Here is a 19,810-nt window from a genome sequence, read left to right on the forward strand (position 1 = left end):
GGTTTAATTGTGCTCTGAACATGGAACATCTCTGGTCTGGTAGCCTGGGTCTCTGCTCCAGGACATTCAGTTTTCTATTGTACCGTTTGTCTCATAAGATGCATTTGTGTCCTCTTCTGGCAGGGTGTAGTCTTACATCTCTTCATGATTTACTTTACAGTGGAAAGTGATAGCTGTCTGTTGATTCTTTTATAGCCATTCCCCAAATTATTATCGACCGTGATGATGCCACTACTACTGAATGTCTGCTCTGTGTTTCCTCCTTTTACACCTCAGGACCAGGGGAATCTTTGAGAGTCTCTATATATTCCTCAGGACTTCTACTGCACATCTATAGAGTAGAATGTTATTCAAGATTTGTTTCTGTTGAACTTTAAATGAATAATTTGAGGTGTGATTAAAGAGGTGTGAGCATTATGTTTTTTTCATTTATGACACATGACTTCTCTCTTTGAAATTGTGTTATAACTATATCCAATATAGAAGTATTTTAAACACATATTGCAATCTGGATGACAATAACTCATTCTATTAAAGTATATCTATCTGTGTCACCAGGGGTGTGGATAATTCTGGAGGGCACTGTATGTCAATATTCTTAGGGAAAATGGTGTATTCATTTCCCTGCAGTAGATTCATTTCCTTGAAAACTGTATAATACAAAGGGGAATGTTATCATTATTGCCAGGAGAGAAGAACGGGTGAACACTCCTATTTTTTCTTCAAAAGTATAGATGTTGGAGCCATCTACAGCATTGTAGAAGGAGACTTTCTTCTCCTCATAGTCTATACAGATCCCCACTCTTGTGGGAATCTTTGTGTCCAGTGGGGTCTCTGGGACAGTCAGTTCCGTTAGCTTCCCATCCAACATTCCAGCTTCCAACACTGGTGGTGGTGGTGGATGGAGTCCCCATTACCTATAGAGCGCTTTGAATGGAGTGTCCAGAAATTATTATTATTATTCTCTGGTCTCTCTTCCTCTCCTTCACCAGGCTGTGAGGAACCCTTCTGTCGCCAACATATGTTGACAACAACATCTGTTGACTTTGGATTTACAATTGTCTCCTCTAACACTTGTTTCACAAGATACAGATGTGTCCTCTTCTGGCAGGAGACCGCTGTGGAAGCAGGCTCAAATTATGGAGGTCAGAGACCATTTGGCTGGAGGTTTCAAAGAGCTGTCTGGCCTCCACCATGGTGACGAAACCATCGGTTCCGAATGTCTTCTCTGTATTTCCTCCTTTTACACCCTAAGGACAGAGGAAACTATATATTTTTCAGGACTTTCACTGTCCAGCCATAGAGCAGAAAATTACTGAAGATTTTTTTCTGCTGAACTTTGAAAGAATGATTAGGGGTGTGAATAAATTTGAGTCGTGTTTTCTGGAATTCATCTGTGACAAATATAACTTTTCTCTGTACAATGATATAATGATTATCGAATAAAATATAGAAATATTTCACACACATAATCCAATTGGGATGGCAATAATTCTGTTTCCATTCCTTCCTATTTTGTTAGCAGTATGCATAATTTTGGAGGGCACCGAATTTCAATATTCTTAGGGAAGATGTTGTATCCATTTTCCCTGTAGTTGGTTCATTCCCCTAACGGTTCTGTAATACGAAGGGGATCTGTATCATTATTGCCAGGAGAGAAGAATGGTTGAATGTTCCTGTATATTTTGTCCTCAAAAGTGTAGATGTGGGAGCCGTCCACAGCATTGTAGAAGGAGACCTTCTTCTCCTCATAGTCCACATGGATCCCCAGACTTGTGGGAATCTTTGTGTCCAGTGAGGTCTCTGGGTCAGTCAGGGCCGTCAGCTTCCCATCCCAAAGACTCAGGACCCAAAACCTATTTTCAGGGCTCAGACTCAGTTGCCCCTTCCTGAACACTGAGTCTCGGGCCACTCCCAGCTCCCAGGACTTCTTGTTTCCAACCACCACCTCCCAGTAACACCCCCATCTCATCTCTGCTGGTAACCTGTTGCCCAGCACACAGGGGTATTCATCAAACCTCTCAGGATTGTCAGGGAGATTCTGGCGCTGATCTGTCCACCACACTGATCTGCCATCTTCTGACACTCTCAGGTAGGGGTTCATTGTGTTCTTATCCAGGGTTACGTCCACTGTGGGAAAAGAAGTACAGAGAGAGAATGTAGAACCACGAATAAAGATTTCACCTGATAACACTTTCTGGTTTTAGAAACAAACAAAAAAAACAGTCATATTTAATGATCTGTGTATATGATTTACATACTGAAAAGAATTCTGATAATTATGTGAAAACTGTTCTTTTATACTTGATACATTGCCTGATGGTGAAAACAGGATTCAGACTGACGTAGTCTAATGAAATACAATTAACCCAAATGTCTATTATTATTAACCACATAATTAACACACCTATGGTGAAATGATTTTCTGTAGTGTAAACATTAACTTTTTAGTTTCTTTTTAAATACTCCGCAAGCTTCCACTTTTCATTACACACAATGTAAAATAATCCCCACAAGAAACTGTTTGAATACTATTAATTACAAAATAAGAAGTCACAAAACAGTTTGCAAAATGTGGTGATTTAGATTTAGGTAAAAAGGGACTAAAATGGATTATCATCCCTCACATACAGTATGTCTGTATCTTTCTAGTTTCTTGTCTAGATTTGCCAGGGTTTTCAGGATGAATTCTGAACTGATCAAACTGCTTTCACCAGCATGCTGTGAAGGGACTGTAAGGCACAGTGATCCATACCCTAACTTATCTTGCTTTAGGCTTGGGAACAGGTAGTACAATCAGGATTCACCGAGACCAATATTCATGTAGCCTTGTAAAAAGCAGTGAAAGGGTGTAGGATTCACCCATAAGCCTTTGTTAAAACTGGACAATACAAACTATTGTCTTTCACTTTGACCTACATTTAATCATTTTCAATTGTACTAGAAAGTATTGTAATCTTAAATAAATGTTATTTGTTATACCAGATGCTTTGTTTGTGTTCCACAAACATCTAAACATTGTAAGTTCTTCCACATAGGTTAATAAATACCTCTTCTATCAATATTAACAATATTATCCAGATTGTTGTTCAATGAATAAAATTCAGTATCAATTCAGAAATATGAAAATAATTATGAAATTTTAAACATTATAATTAAAAACAAACAACTCTGGTGATAACAACCAAAAAATTACCTCCCATGGCCCGTCTCACTGCAATATTTAAAAAGAGATAAAAGCACTGTTAATGCACACAATACATGAACACATATGACTGGTTCTTCCTACAGTAGATTATGAAGAAGAAATAAAAACCTACAGTATCATTAAAATAACTGCAATTCCCAGAATGGTAAACGTGTTATACTGTATCTAGAGAGCTGAAACAAAGCTGAAGTCCTGTAGTAATTCAAAACAGAGATATTTTTGTGAAAGAAATCAGTCTTGATTCCATGAAGATTTGAACAAAATCAGTCCAAACACACAGTTGACTCTCTGTGATGAAAGAAGTTACAAAGAGACTCAAGCAGAAACTAGGGACATGTGCACGCATAAGAGCAAATAATTGACATTTCTGTACTTACACAGCTTCTGAAACTCCTTTCTAAAATCTTCTTTGATCTCTGCAAATAGACATTTACAGGTTATAACAGGATGGTTTACAAGCATTTAGTTATTGTTTAAAGACGTGATTTATCCAAATATGAAGTTATCAAACAGAACCAGGTGCTGAACCTCTGTGTGGCAAAAGAAATATCAAAAGGGTTTAATCCACCTTTTCAGACTTCTTAATATATACAGTTGTATGCAAATATTTGTGCACCACTGGTCAAAAGTCATGTTTCACAGAATCTCTAAGTGAAAGGAAGATAACACAACCTCTGCAGGGTCAAACTTAAACATGACATATTTTCCACATTTTATTGCACATTTAGATAATTTTGTAGCCTTCCTTTGCTTTGTAAGAGTCAATTATCTTTATTTTCAAGTCCTCAGTCAGCTGCTCAGACAAGCACATGTTGTTGAGAGTAGACACAACATCCCGAGAGGATAGAAGGGTCAAAGTATTTACTGAACTGGGACTGTCTTCACCTGGCTTAATGTAAGGCCTAATAAGTCAATCAAGTTTTATTCCTTAAAAAGTATTAATGAATCAACTGAAAGGGCACCCGAACTTTGCACATGCCACATTCACTGTTTTATTTTTTTCAATCTGTTAAATTCAGCACATAACCAGTAATTGTGCATTAAAATGTGCAGAAACATGACATGTAAGAGTAAGAGGTAGGGTTGACTTCTTTTCACTTAGAGATTCAGTGAAACATTCAGTCAGGCCAGGAATACCCAAACTTTCACATACAACTGTAGTTTCTATACAAGTGTATATGTCTGTGTGTCTAACTTGTTATATAGATCCATTGTCAAGACAATTGTCCTCTTCTATGAACAAGATCATCTGAAATGGAGACAAAGAGAGTGGTGGAGTGTCAGATACTGTTCTGTCCCTGGGGAGGCCTAAGAGGGGACAATGTATGGAGATACTGATCAATATCCTGAGTGAAGCTTTATTCAAGTCAATCCATGGGGAGATAAAACTGCCAAGAGAAAAAATCCCCTTTAACAAAAGAACATACTTGGTGTATTATGGGGACATTTCTTCCTAAGTAAAAATTCCTTGAGCCAGAAATAATGCAAGTCAATGCAGAATTGTTGTCATCTCCTGACCTCCTTTTTCTCTTGAGTCAAATAATACATCTATGGGCCAAACATGCAAATCGATAGGAGACAACAGTAACTGGACAAAGCTGATTAATAACATCAGTGCTTTAACACTTACAAATGCAGAGTGTTAATCTGTACTGCTATACAGTTGACTGTATTCACTCTTAGAATAGGTGGAAATAGAGTCAGTACAAGTAGGGATCGTGTTGTTAAGTGAGCACTGTTTGAAAGTCCCTTGAGTGACATCACAGTAAAGGCTTAAATGTACAGTACCTCACTGTTTCTGTAGAGATTCATGACAGAACACAACACCCTGAGAGTGAGGAGGGTAAATCAACAGCAGCTGCATTTTTTGAGAGTAAAAAATACTCCACTAAAAAAACAGAACAGGTGTAATGTGTGTTCTTATGACTGTAAAACCACATTCTTAGATATTTTCATACTTTTGACACAAAAACAGAGCATTACTTATTGTTCTCATCACGCAGCTCTTTATTCTGTTTCTCAAGCTCTGCTATTCTCTCTACAAATACAGATAACAGGAGTTAACAACAGAACACAACACCCACCTTAAATGAGAGGGCAGGAGTGTACATCAAGGGCAGCCATATTTAGCAGTAAAAACACTTGACTTGAAAAACAGAGTGTAATACCTGTTCTACCTGTTCTACCTGTGTTATTATTACTGTAAAAGCACACTGTTAAATGATTCCACATTTTAAATGCAAAAAACAAAGCAGTACTCAAAGCAGGAATTAACAATTAAATACAACACCCTCTACTGCTGTAGTGAGAGCAGGAGTACAATGACAGCTGTCCTAAGCAGTATAACGCCACCATTAAAAACAGAAAGAGTGTAACATCTGTTATCATGACTTTAAAACCACACTTACAATGATACTACACACAGAACAGTACTAATGTTACTCATCACGCACCTCTTCAATCTGTTGTTCTAGATCTGTTCTCTACAAATGCATATACATTTTCACATAGTAATAACCTCTGGTGAATGGGAAGGGTGTTAATATTTACACAAGTGAAAGGAACTAAATCCCTTTAGTGTTTCACACAAGAGATTGTGCAAGAGTTCAGCCCAAATATTCAATACTTACTGTTCTCATCACGCAGCTCTTTATTCTGTTGTTCAAGCTCTGCTATTCTCACTGCAAATATATACAACAGTTAACAACAGAGTATAATACACTCCTGAGATATTTGATATCTCTTCTTATTACTATATAACTACACTGCTAATGATGTTACATTTCAAACACACGAAAAACAGAGGACTCACTGTGTTCAACACAGAGCTCTTTTTCCTGTTGTTCAAGCTTTTGTTCAAGCTCTTTTATTCTTCTCTCTACAAATAAGGACAACAGGAATTAACAATTAAATACAACACCCTCTACTGCTGTAGTGAGAGCAGGAGTACAATGACAGCTGTCCTAAGCAGTATAACGCCACCATTAAAAACAGAAAGAGTGTAACATCTGTTATCATGACTTTAAAACCACACTTACAATGATACTACACACAGAACAGTACTAATGTTACTCATCACGCACCTCTTCAATCTGTTGTTCTAGATCTGTTCTCTACAAATACATATACATTTTCACATAGTAATAACCTCTGGTGAATGGGAAGGGTGTTAATATTTACACAAGTGAAAGGAACTAAATCCCTTTAGTGTTTCACAAAAGAGATTGTGCAAGAGTTCAGCCCAAATATTCAGTACTTACTGTTCTCATCACACAGCTCTTTATTCTGTTGTTCAAGCTCTGCTATTCTCACTGCAAATATATACAACAACAGTTAACAACAGAGTATAATACACTCCTGAGATATTTGATATCTCTTCTTATTACTATATAACTACACTGCTAATGATGTTACATTTCAAACACACGAAAAACAGAGGACTCACTGTGTTCAACACAGAGCTCTTTTTCCTGTTGTTCAAGCTTTTGTTCAAGCTCTTTTATTCTTCTCTCTACAAATAAGGACAACAGGAATTAACAATTAAATACAACACCCTCTACTGCTGTAGTGAGAGCAGGAGTACAATGACAGCTGTCCTAAGCAGTATAACGCCACCATTAAAAACAGAAAGAGTGTAACATCTGTTATCATGACTTTAAAACCACACTTACAATGATACTACACACAGAACAGTACTAATGTTACTCATCACGCACCTCTTCAATCTGTTGTTCTAGATCTGTTCTCTACAAATGCATATACATTTTCACATAGTAATAACCTCTGGTGAATGGGAAGGGTGTTAATATTTACACAAGTGAAAGGAACTAAATCCCTTTAGTGTTTCACACAAGAGATTGTGCAAGAGTTCAGCCCAAATATTCAGTACTTACTGTTCTCATCACACAGCTCTTTATTCTGTTGTTCAAGCTCTGCTATTCTCACTGCAAATATATACAACAACAGTTAACAACAGAGTATAATACACTCCTGAGATATTTGATATCTCTTCTTATTACTATATAACTACACTGCTAATGATGTTACATTTCAAACACACGAAAAACAGAGGACTCACTGTGTTCAACACAGAGCTCTTTTTCCTGTTGTTCAAGCTTTTGTTCAAGCTCTTTTATTCTTCTCTCTACAAATAAGGACAACAGGAATTAACAATTAAATACAACACCCTCTACTGCTGTAGTGAGAGCAGGAGTACAATGACAGCTGTCCTAAGCAGTATAACGCCACCATTAAAAACAGAAAGAGTGTAACATCTGTTATCATGACTTTAAAACCACACTTACAATGATACTACACACAGAACAGTACTAATGTTACTCATCACGCACCTCTTCAATCTGTTGTTCTAGATCTGTTCTCTACACATACATATACATTTTCACATAGTAATAACCTCTGGTGAATGGGAAGGGTGTTAATATTTACACAAGTGAAAGGAACTAAATCCCTTTAGTGTTTCACAAAAGAGATTGTGCAAGAGTTCAGCCCAAATATTCAGTACTTACAGTTCTCATCACACAGCTCTTTATTCTGTTGTTCAAGCTCTGCTATTCTCACTGCAAATATATACAACAACAGTTAACAACAGAGTATAATACACTCCTGAGATATTTGATATCTCTTCTTATTACTATATAACTACACTGCTAATGATGTTACATTTCAAACACACGAAAAACAGAGGACTCACTGTGTTCAACACAGAGCTCTTTTTCCTGTTGTTCAAGCTTTTGTTCAAGCTCTTTTATTCTTCTCTCTACAAATAAGGACAACAGGAATTAACAATTAAATACAACACCCTCTACTGCTGTAGTGAGAGCAGGAGTACAATGACAGCTGTCCTAAGCAGTATAACGCCACCATTAAAAACAGAAAGAGTGTAACATCTGTTATCATGACTTTAAAACCACACTTACAATGATACTACACACAGAACAGTACTAATGTTACTCATCACGCACCTCTTCAATCTGTTGTTCTAGATCTGTTCTCTACAAATGCATATACATTTTCACATAGTAATAACCTCTGGTGAATGGGAAGGGTGTTGATATTTACACAAGTGAAAGGAACTAAATCCCTTTAGTGTTTCACACAAGAGATTGTGCAAGAGTTCAGCCCAAATATTCAGTACTTACTGTTCTCATCACGCAGCTCTTTATTCTGTTGTTCAAGCTCTGCTATTCTCACTGCAAATATATACAACAACAGTTAACAACAGAGTATAATACACTCCTGAGATATTTGATATCTCTTCTTATTACTATATAACTACACTGCTAATGATGTTACATTTCAAACACACGAAAAACAGAGGACTCACTGTGTTCAACACAGAGCTCTTTTTCCTGTTGTTCAAGCTTTTGTTCAAGCTCTTTTATTCTTCTCTCTACAAATAAGGACAACAGGAATTAACAATTAAATACAACACCCTCTACTGCTGTAGTGAGAGCAGGAGTACAATGACAGCTGTCCTAAGCAGTATAACGCCACCATTAAAAACAGAAAGAGTGTAACATCTGTTATCATGACTTTAAAACCACACTTACAATGATACTACACACAGAACAGTACTAATGTTACTCATCACGCACCTCTTCAATCTGTTGTTCTAGATCTGTTCTCTACAAATACATATACATTTTCACATAGTAATAACCTCTGGTGAATGGGAAGGGTGTTAATATTTACACAAGTGAAAGGAACTAAATCCCTTTAGTGTTTCACAAAAGAGATTGTGCAAGAGTTCAGCCCAAATATTCAGTACTTACTGTTCTCATCACACAGCTCTTTATTCTGTTGTTCAAGCTCTGCTATTCTCACTGCAAATATATACAACAACAGTTAACAACAGAGTATAATACACTCCTGAGATATTTGATATCTCTTCTTATTACTATATAACTACACTGCTAATGATGTTACATTTCAAACACACGAAAAACAGAGGACTCACTGTGTTCAACACAGAGCTCTTTTTCCTGTTGTTCAAGCTTTTGTTCAAGCTCTTTTATTCTTCTCTCTACAAATAAGGACAACAGGAATTAACAATTAAATACAACACCCTCTACTGCTGTAGTGAGAGCAGGAGTACAATGACAGCTGTCCTAAGCAGTATAACGCCACCATTAAAAACAGAAAGAGTGTAACATCTGTTATCATGACTTTAAAACCACACTTACAATGATACTACACACAGAACAGTACTAATGTTACTCATCACGCACCTCTTCAATCTGTTGTTCTAGATCTGTTCTCTACAAATGCATATACATTTTCACATAGTAATAACCTCTGGTGAATGGGAAGGGTGTTAATATTTACACAAGTGAAAGGAACTAAATCCCTTTAGTGTTTCACACAAGAGATTGTGCAAGAGTTCAGCCCAAATATTCAGTACTTACTGTTCTCATCACGCAGCTCTTTATTCTGTTGTTCAAGCTCTGCTATTCTCACTGCAAATATATACAACAACAGTTAACAACAGAGTATAATACACTCCTGAGATATTTGATATCTCTTCTTATTACTATATAACTACACTGCTAATGATGTTACATTTCAAACACACGAAAAACAGAGGACTCACTGTGTTCAACACAGAGCTCTTTTTCCTGTTGTTCAAGCTTTTGTTCAAGCTCTTTTATTCTTCTCTCTACAAATAAGGACAACAGGAATTAACAATTAAATACAACACCCTCTACTGCTGTAGTGAGAGCAGGAGTACAATGACAGCTGTCCTAAGCAGTATAACGCCACCATTAAAAACAGAAAGAGTGTAACATCTGTTATCATGACTTTAAAACCACACTTACAATGATACTACACACAGAACAGTACTAATGTTACTCATCACGCACCTCTTCAATCTGTTGTTCTAGATCTGTTCTCTACAAATGCATATACATTTTCACATAGTAATAACCTCTGGTGAATGGGAAGGGTGTTAATATTTACACAAGTGAAAGGAACTAAATCCCTTTAGTGTTTCACAAAAGAGATTGTGCAGGAGTTCAGCCCAAATATTCAGATTCCTTTAAAGATTTTGAAACAATCAATCCAAATGAGTAATTGAGACTCAACAGTAAAATATTCTGGGTAGAGTAACTAAGGTGAGGATCATGTCAGAAGTTAAACAGCACATTCTTCTTTCAAAATATAATGACTGGAAAATACTCTCTGGGAAATCCTACTATAAAATATTTCAGTACTTACCACGCCCCTTGTATCTCCATTTCTTCTTTTTTTTTCTTTTATCCGCGTTTATACTTTCTTCAGGAATCTCTGCCAATTATTAAAACACAATACAGACGTATCATTTAAAGAAAACATTGCAAACACATAAAAGGAGAGGATGAAGGACATCTTTAGTTTTTCATAACACTGATTGTGAAAGGATTAATTGAAATTACACTCCTAAAAAAATAAAAAATCAGTCCAAGGCATACATTTTCACATAGTAATAACCTCTGGTGAATGGGAAGGGTGTTAATATTTAGACAAGTGAAAGGAACTAAAGTGTTCAGATTCCTTGAAGATTTTGACACAATCAATCTAAATAAGTAGTTGAGGCTTAACAGTAAAAAAAAAAAGTATTCTGGGTAGAGAAACTAACTAAGGTGAGGATCAAGTAAGAAGTCAAACAGCACATTCTTCTTTCAAAATATAATGACTGGAAAATACTCTCTGGGAAATCCTACTATAAAATATTTCACTACTTACCACACTCCTTATGCCCCTTGTGTCTCCATTTCTCCTGTTCTTTTCTTTCAACCAGGAAAGATATTTCCTCAGGAATCTCTGTCAATTCTTAAAACACAATACAGACTTAACATTTAAAGAAAACATTGCATACATATAAAAGGAGAGGCTGAAGAACATATTTAGTTTTTCATAAAACAGATTGTGAAAGGATGAATTGAAATTACACTCCTAAAAAAATAAAAAAATAAGTCCATGCCACTGTTGAAAATATAACAGTAATATATGCATGAGAAGTCCCAAGTAGAAACAAATTCAGACAAATGTAGAAGAAATGTGTAACATCTGAAACATATTCAGTATAAATTCTGTAAAGCAACAGATGGTTTCACTGAACAGAAGTTTGTGTGGTGATCAAATTCTAACCTTGCACTGCTGCTTCCTAGAACATAAAAGATCATGGGCTAAACACGGCACCACATACTGTACTTCATTCTAGCACTCAGCAATTCACCTCGGCACAGACAGATGTGCTTCCCACTAAGTGCTGCTGAGACCTTACCTTCATCACATTAATCTTCACCAAACTACAACCCAAGTCCCTTTCATGCTTCTTCAACGGCATTTTCAACATCAACCCTCCAATAAAAACAAGCAACTCTGCCATTGTATCATCTGTGCTTTCCTTTCAGTTCTCATGATGTCGACAAACCTTCCAGAAACATTAAACACCGGAAGAATTTCTGTCTCTCATTTTGCTTTCCCTTCTCTCTCTTCCAAATCTCACTTGCTCTGCACTGTTCTGAAAGAGATGCTCCGCAACCTGTACACTGAGAAAGCCAAAACTTTCCTGTTCAAGGCACAAAGGGAGCATTATGAAAACAATGAAACCTCTTCCTCTTATTTCTTTAATCAGGTCCGGGGAGCCCCGAAGAAGAGGGTGATCCACAGACTGAGACAGGGAGATGGAGAGAAAGTGCTGGACGAGGGTGACAAAGTAGAAGCGGTAACTGCTTTCTACAGTGAGCTCTTTTCAGAAAAGCAGACAGAGGTGGAGGCAGGCGATGCTTTTCTGAAGGGGCTAAAGGCAAGAATACCGAAGCAGGTGAGGGAGGACTTGGAGAGTCCAATTACAGTGCAGGAGCTGAGAGCGGCGCTTTGGTCCATGGAGAATGGCAAGGTGCCAGGGACGAATGGACTCCCCAAGGAATTCTCCACTTGCTTGTGGGACACCCTGGTGGCAGATCTGGGAAGAGGGAAGGCGTTATTTCCCTGCTCTTCAAGGGAGGGGACGCAGCAGACCTCAAGAACTGGAAGCCGATCACAATGCTCTGTGTGGATATCAAGATCCTGTCCAAGCTACTGGCCAGCAGACAGAGGACCGCCCTGCCCCACATCATCAGCAGTGACCATACGTGTGGCAAGGAGGAGCAATCCAAGCCGATCACGATGCTCTGCGTGGATATCAAGATCCTGTCCAAGCTACTGGCCAGCAGACAGAGGACCGCCCTGCCCCACATCATCAGCAGTGACCATACGTGTGGCAAGGAGGAGCAATCCATCAGCTGGAACCTCCAGTTCACCAGAGATGCCATCGCCTGGACTGAAGACCGGAACATGCCCATGATGATGGTGAGTCTGGACCAGGAGAAAGACTTCGACAGAGTAAACCACACCTATCTGTTCAGAGTGCTGGATAAAGATACTGTACTCTGATGTGGGCTGCAGGGTCAACGTACTGTAAATGGACACCTGGGGGATTTCATTCTTCACAGGGCCATTATCGGAGGCGATGAGACAGGACCCCAACATCAATAGCCCGGCGATACCGAAAGGTGCTGGGGAAAACATGAAGATCTCCCAGTACGCAGATGACAGGACGCTGTTCCTGAGTTCAGACAGGGGGTTGAAGAAAGCCCTGCAGGTCATGGAGCAATACCTCAGTGCCTCGGGGTCGAAGCTCAACCGCCGAAAGAGCAAACTGAAGTTTTTCTGACCCTGGAAGGAAAGGACGATGGCACCGAAAGGTCTCAAGCTCTGCCCCTCAAGATATTGAGGGTTTCTTTCCAGAGCCAGGACAACAAGACTATCAGCTGGACCAAGAGGATTGCCAGGGTGAACATGAAGCTGGGTCTGTGGAAAACACAGTTGCTATCCCTCAGGGGAAAGTGATGGTGTTGAAAGCAGACATCCTGCTGGCTTTGGTTTACCTGGCGGTGGTGTACCCGCTGCCGGCCAGACTCAGACAGGTGCTACGAGTACATCACAAGGAACCGGATGTGCCAGCCAGTCGAGGAAGGGGGAAGAGACATGTCGTATTTCCCTCTGAAACTGACTGCATCTTGTTCTGCAACCTCAGTCAGGCGCTGCGTGAACCCATCAGCCACAAGTACCAGTACTTTGTCAGGCTGTGGTTCTCCATCCCGATGAGGCACCTGGTCCAGTGGACAAACACCGGGCCCAAAGCAGAGAGGTGACTGGAGCTCTATACTGTCAAGGTACGAGGCCATGAGATAGCCAGAGCTCTGCACCAACCACAGATCCCTGTACAAGGAGGTGAGGGGACAGCTGGTCGCCAGCGAAAGGCTACAGGTTCCCAGACAGGTCTGGGAAAGGGCGAAGCCAAAGGAATTGGACAGCAAGCTGAAGGACCTCAACTGGATGGCCATGCACCAGAGGCTCGCAACCAGAGAGGTTATTTAGGGAACCCACATTTTCCGCAGGACACGTGTTTCGTCGAGGAGACTCAGGACTACCTATTCTGGAGAATGAACAAAACTTTTCACCTCCTGGGAGCGGGAGCGGTGCTCAGTTACCAGTGCATCCTGCTGGGGCTGCCACCAACTGGATTGGACAAAGGGACACAGTACTTGCTTTGGCTGGTGTCACTGATAAAACAAGGACTGTGAAACAGGAGGAACACTCATCCAGCACAATGCAGTGGGGAACGAGGGAGCTGGAGGAGAGGATCCTGGCAGACCTCAGAGGGAAGATGAAGCACAACATCACCAAATGGGGGTTCTCCCTGGCGAGAGAGCACTGGAAAGGACAGTACAGTACAGGGACTAATGGACAAAAGCAAATGGTAGGGCTTGGAGGGACTCTAATTGCACAAAGCTGGCCCCATCATCCACTTGCACTGATTGAAAATGGACAATCGAATCTTTCAGAAAGTTTTTTCTTTTGATGTTAGTTTCATAATGTCTTAGCACACATACAAATTGTGAGAATGTTTACTTTTTTTAGATGTTTTATCTTTAAAATTAAAGTTTACTTTGATAAAAAAATAGCACTTCCCAAGTACTGCATGACTGGATCTAGACAGTCAAACAGGCTGAAGCCTGCATCATAAATGCTTTTCATTCGCTCCACGCTACACTCACTTTCTGCTTGGTACCAGCAAAAAGCAGCAGAACTAACTTAACTCTATCCGAACACCATTTCCTCAGCCAGGTGAGTTAAAGTTAAAGCATCAAGCACGCTACATGTTTACATTCATCATCTTTTCTTATAATAATTATGGAATGGAAGCTCAAAAAACTTTGAAAACTTCGACTACCCCGTGCATAAAATGCTGCCTGGCTGCACACTTAAGATAAGATAAGATCACTTTATTAGCCCTATACAACTTCTTGCATTAGGAATTTGTCTTTTTGCATACCCCAGCTTGCTCTCCATGAGACACAGAAAAGCTTGGAGTCAGAGCGCAGGGTCAGTCATTTATACAGTGCCCCTGAAGCAGTTGGGGTGAAGGGCCTTGCGCTGGGGCCCAACAGAGTAGGATTCCTCTGCCAGCTGCAGGATTTGAGCCGGCAACCTTCCAGCCCCAGGCGCAGATCCTTATCCCCAGTGCCACCACTTCACCCCAATTCTTTTCTAGCTCCCCTCCCTCCACCCCAACATCACTGCAGCAGGTCTCCCTGGTTCACAAGCGAGGCTGATCACCACTGTGTCACACTATATTACAGCCAGGCAAGTTAACACCAAAGTAATAAACACACTGCCTCTTAATATTGTTGGCTCATTTTATCATCATATTAGTATTTGAGTGAACTAATAAAGTAAGGTTAACTCCATGCTAAAATAGAAAAGAAAAACAAAAACTTTTGGCAGCAGAGCTTTCTTCACATGAAGACACGCTGCAGAAAGCTCTGTGTGTTTTCTTTGTCACATCCACGGCTTTTCACAGCTGTCTGAAAAAAACTGAAATTTTGACAGTCCACTCAGACTCATGTCAAACAATACTTGTCATTGCAGTAGTTATGATGAATGATGAATAATTAAAAGTAAATTTCAGAATTTTTAAAATATTATTTTATAATTTTGTTTTTACAGGATAAACTCAACTACTGGCAACCTTCCAAAGAATAAGTATTGTATGTATTAGCCTGGCCAGTATGTGAACATGTTTGCCCCGGACTAACCCCCCTGGACACCTGTGCACTTTGGACACGCCCCCCATTTTCACTCTTGACTCCCGCAGGCCTTTTTCCCTGTGTTTTTCTCACTCCACCCCAGAATCGTGTCATCTGCATAGGGCCCTGAATGAACTCTTCCTTTACACATACTGTATAACCCAGGTCCTGCCACTTCATGGTCATTAAAAATCTCAGGGTGTTTCTAAAACATTAGATAATAGAAATTGATGTGTTACAGCAGTCCAGCCCAAGACAAGCAAAACAGACATCAGAATAGTTATAAAACAAAAGAGAAACAAAATAAATAAAAATAAATAAATACATAGGTGTGTGCAAAATGTGCTGATCATAGTCACTGTAAAAACAATAAAATATGTACAAAATGTGCATAGGTTTATACAGACTGATTGTCCAAAAAGTACAATGAAGTAAACATGCTGTCCATAGAGGAGCAAATGAAGGGCTAACAGCCCTAGCCAAGGACATCGTTATACACCCTGACAGCCGCCGGGAGGAAAGACCTGCGGAAACGTTCCCTTGAACACCGTAGCTGGAGCAGTCTGTTGCTAAATGTGTTCCGCTGCCCAGTAACAGTCCCATGAAGAGGATGAGAGGTGTTGTTCATGATGGCTGTGAGCTTGGTCAGCATTCTCCTCTCAGCCACCACCTCCATGGGGTCAAGGCTCATCCCCAACACAGGTCCAGCCTTCTTGATGAGTTTATTGAGCCTATTTGCATCTTTTGTCAAGATGCTGCTGCCCCAGCACACCACAGCGTAGAAGATGGCCACCGCCACCACTGATTCATGAAAAATGTGTAGCAGTGTTCCACACACACCAAAGGACCTGAGTCTCCTAAGAAAATAGAGTTGGCTCTGACCTTTCTTGTACAGGGCGTCAGTGTTACCAGACCACTCCAGCTTATCATCCAGGTGTTATAGGTGTTATAGGTGTTACCCCAGGAATTCTGGTAAAATTCTCCCTTGGTCTTTACCTATCATGAACCCGTAATAATCCCCATCTGCCCATCTATTCAGCTCTTTGAGCGAGGTACAGATGCAGCCATTCAAAGTACGCAGCACAGACACTTACCGCGGGTAATTGGCTACGGCCTTGCGCATCGTGACGCAAAATACTGCGGTACGTGATTGGTTGACCAACAGGGGCACTCGTTGTGCGTTGGTCGGTCGTAGAAAGATTTAAATGTCTCTACTGTGCCCGTTTGAGTATTGAATATTTATATTGAATTTTACCACTGAAGGGAAATCTTAGTAGCTGAGCATAAAAAGAATAGGAGCATACTGCAACGCATGTGAAGGCCATAAACGATATTAATTTTGGAACATAAACATAAAGTACATGGCTGGTCTCGGTACTTTAAAGAAAAAATACACACCAGTATTCCATTTCTCCCTAAACATTTTAAGCATCGAAGTCTTTAACTAACGTGATACCGGAGTCAACAAGCATACTTTTAGAATTTGATTAAAAGGGAATATAATATGGAATCGCGTATCTAAAGAAATTAATAACGATATAATTATATTCATGTACCGCAACACAAGAATAGTACACACTGTACATTGTCTGCTGATACTGTTTCTCCAGGGCTTTTTCAACATACCTCATATGACCTTGCCAGTGGCACTGTGGGTTAGGTTCCTGACTTATACTGTATCAGGGATACACTTATACTGTATCTTATACATCACGCATTGGGTGTTCAAATCCAGCTAGAACCATGACTTCTTTTTTAACAAACATTTCTTTGAAAAAATAAAACTTTTCCCTGGGTCAGAGATTAAATAAAACTTCACTCGCACCAAACAAATTTATATTTCTAAATATCACAACATGATCGAATTTAAGTCATTTTAATAACAATGAATAGTCACCTATGCGTTACATTATAAACATTTATATTGATTTAAATCGCAAACGCGTGTTTAAATATATGTGTTTTTTGATTCACAATCAGACAAATGCAACATAAATTCATATCTTTGTCTTCTAAGTATCTTAATAAACTTTCAGCATAGCTTTCTCCCCGTTTAGATTTATTTTTCTTGGGATCTTGGGATCAAACGTGGAAAGACTAGATTGTAATCGTTTTTATTTTTTAAATACACTTTAGAAAAGTGTAATCTATACTAAAAAGCTGTACACCACCTGCTATAAAGATACATATTGTAATACTTATTATTAATTGGTTCAAGTAGGGAGCTGTCACACCCAAAGAAGGCTCTGCGTTAACATGTTATGTTTCTTTTCTTCTTTTTTCAGCATGGAAATTTTTCTTTATTATTATGATTATTATTAATAATAACATTAATATAATTAAGGCAAAGCTGGGAAAGATTTGGTTTGAGTACAGCACTTACAATTGGACAGGCTGGTATGAAGCTGTTTGAAATCATGCAAAGGCTCCCAGCAGAATGAGACTGTCTGGAAACAGCAATGGAAAAGTCTGAGAGTCGTAGATTTGGAAAAGACAGTGTAGAAAAATTATGAGCCAAAATAAAGCAGTGAGGGTTGAATAGCTCAGCTGATTCAGTAGGTGTAAATTTAGAGAAGAAACAAGGCATTTGTTAAATGACAGATTTAATACTGCAAAGCTGTGCATTGACCGAATAGCTCAATGTCAGAGCAGTTAATAAGCAGCGAGAAGCCTTAAATTGTCTGTTTCACTTTTAACTAGGAATGACAACACCCAAGATTAAAGTGTCATGAATGGATTATGATGAAGCGAAATTTTGTCTTAACCCGCTTGGCTGAGGGCTGACCTCCCGGCCAGAGGACACAGAGACCAGGACCCCCAAGCAGGATGTAGAGTTTCAACTATAAATGTTTAGATGTAGACGTAAACATTTATAGTTTATACTCTATCTTGACACATGCAATGACATTAATTTAAAAAACAGGACAACTTACTGTTTCTACTGCTTAAACCTCCCTATGAAAATGAGAAGAAAGAATATTTGTTAATAAGATATTTATAATAATTTCTTAGCATTTGCCTGAGAATCAGCCTTGCACTTTCTGAACAGACACTAAAAGTCCTGTAGCTAATCAAAGCACATTACATTGCCTCTCTGTGGTCATATTACACCTTTCTGGTAAATCTTGTTAATGACCATTAAACTACAGAAATCAAACCTGTTGCACTATTCCTTCTGAGATCTCTATTAACTAGAAGAGCGATTGTCTTACAGTTGTATTATTCACATGCTCTTAGTGAGGGTTTCATCAGTCTTTACTGACAGTGTCAACAACAGGGGAAACAACACACTGTGTGAATCAGGTGATTGTCAGAACAAATCCAGAGGCTTAATAATTTACAAAAATCAGTCTGAAAGAACTATGTACACATTTAAAACAACTTCAATTTTTTCTAGCCTGCTTTGTTGATATTCTTGATTTTAATGCATTACTAGAGCTATTATTTTACTGAAGTAAACTCACCATTGTTCAGACGAACCTTGTCTCCTGGAAGTGAATCAGGAAAATCGTGAAATAAAAAAAACAATCCTTTGTGAAGACAATTTTCCTGCAAAAAATACTTTTTACAAACCACATAGAGCTATCCATAATGATATAATGTTGGCAATATTGTAATGAAACGTCCGACACACAGGTTGTATGAGCCAGGAGCAGCGCGGTGATGGCTCCACCCTCTACTCCCCTGCGGGGTTCTTGGCCACTCAGGCTAAGAAAGGTCAGCTGGCAACACCCCTGTTGAGCGACACCGGAGACCCGGGTTCAAGCCCATGCGGTGAGTGCACAAGCCCAAGAACCTGAATTTGCTACATTGGTGTCAGGAAGGGATGGAGTGGAGGCCCTAGCCGAGACAGAGAGTCCTGGCACAGATGGAGAGGCAAGCAGGAGCAACCCACCCTGCGTGTGCAGCCTGGAGGGCCAGTTTTGAGTCGGCAGGACGCCTGACTCTTCAGGCGGGGACAGTGTAGCACCTCGCGGGGTGCTTTAGCCATGCGCACGCAAGGCAGACTGGGAACGGTCTACTGGACTGTATATAGTGGGACGGAGGCTGGGAGAGAGTCTCTTCCCTTGCGTGTCGTGTGTTGGTGCAGGTGCAGCGCTGTAATCTCTATCCCTATGTGTACCTTTCCCTTGTCTTGTTTCATAAATGTGTTGGTTAACCCCTTCTCCTGAGTCGCAATCCTGCTCTATTCCGTACCGAACCCCACGGTTGTTACAATATATTAATAATCTATCTATTCTCGCAAACTAATAGCAACGCTAAATTACTATTCCATTTAAAAATGTAGGGTGGGGTCACAAATCTTTCAGGATTGTGATCTATGTGCTAGAAAATACATTTCTACAAGTTTTTATTTGTAACATTATCAGCTTGTTAATTTCTGTTTAAAAAGAGGGTGATATTTTTACGAATGAGGCTAAAATCACACACTGGCTATACAACTGGTTTATGACTGGTGGCACTC

General features: G+C 39.5%; 1 protein-coding gene and 2 long non-coding RNA genes across 3 annotated transcripts; all 3 read right to left on the reverse strand.

The window, feature by feature from the left end:
* Nucleotides 1-451: 451 nt before the first annotated feature.
* LOC107077245 (E3 ubiquitin-protein ligase TRIM21-like) lies at nucleotides 452-6,079 on the reverse strand. The gene is made up of 5 exons (XM_069188581.1): nucleotides 6,021-6,079; nucleotides 5,839-5,889; nucleotides 3,586-3,624; nucleotides 3,197-3,214; nucleotides 452-2,130 (listed from the first exon to the last, which is right to left on the reverse strand). Coding segments are annotated over exons 1-5 (639 nt in total). The 5' UTR covers nucleotides 6,022-6,079; the 3' UTR covers nucleotides 452-1,600.
* Nucleotides 6,080-7,919: 1,840 nt separating this feature from the next.
* LOC138238325 (uncharacterized) lies at nucleotides 7,920-8,619 on the reverse strand. Its single transcript, XR_011189380.1, has 3 exons — nucleotides 8,553-8,619; nucleotides 8,368-8,418; nucleotides 7,920-7,985 (listed from the first exon to the last, which is right to left on the reverse strand). It is a non-coding gene; the product is annotated as an uncharacterized lncRNA (long non-coding RNA).
* A 356-nt stretch (nucleotides 8,620-8,975) lies between these two features.
* On the reverse strand, nucleotides 8,976-10,997 carry LOC107076276 (uncharacterized). The gene is made up of 5 exons (XR_011189376.1): nucleotides 10,952-10,997; nucleotides 9,819-9,884; nucleotides 9,634-9,684; nucleotides 9,186-9,251; nucleotides 8,976-9,051 (listed from the first exon to the last, which is right to left on the reverse strand). It is a non-coding gene; the product is annotated as an uncharacterized lncRNA (long non-coding RNA).
* Between the last annotated feature and the right edge of the window lie 8,813 nt (nucleotides 10,998-19,810).

The sequence above is a fragment of the Lepisosteus oculatus genome, chromosome 4 (assembly GCF_040954835.1).
Source record: "Lepisosteus oculatus isolate fLepOcu1 chromosome 4, fLepOcu1.hap2, whole genome shotgun sequence".
NCBI lineage: Eukaryota > Metazoa > Chordata > Actinopteri > Semionotiformes > Lepisosteidae > Lepisosteus > Lepisosteus oculatus.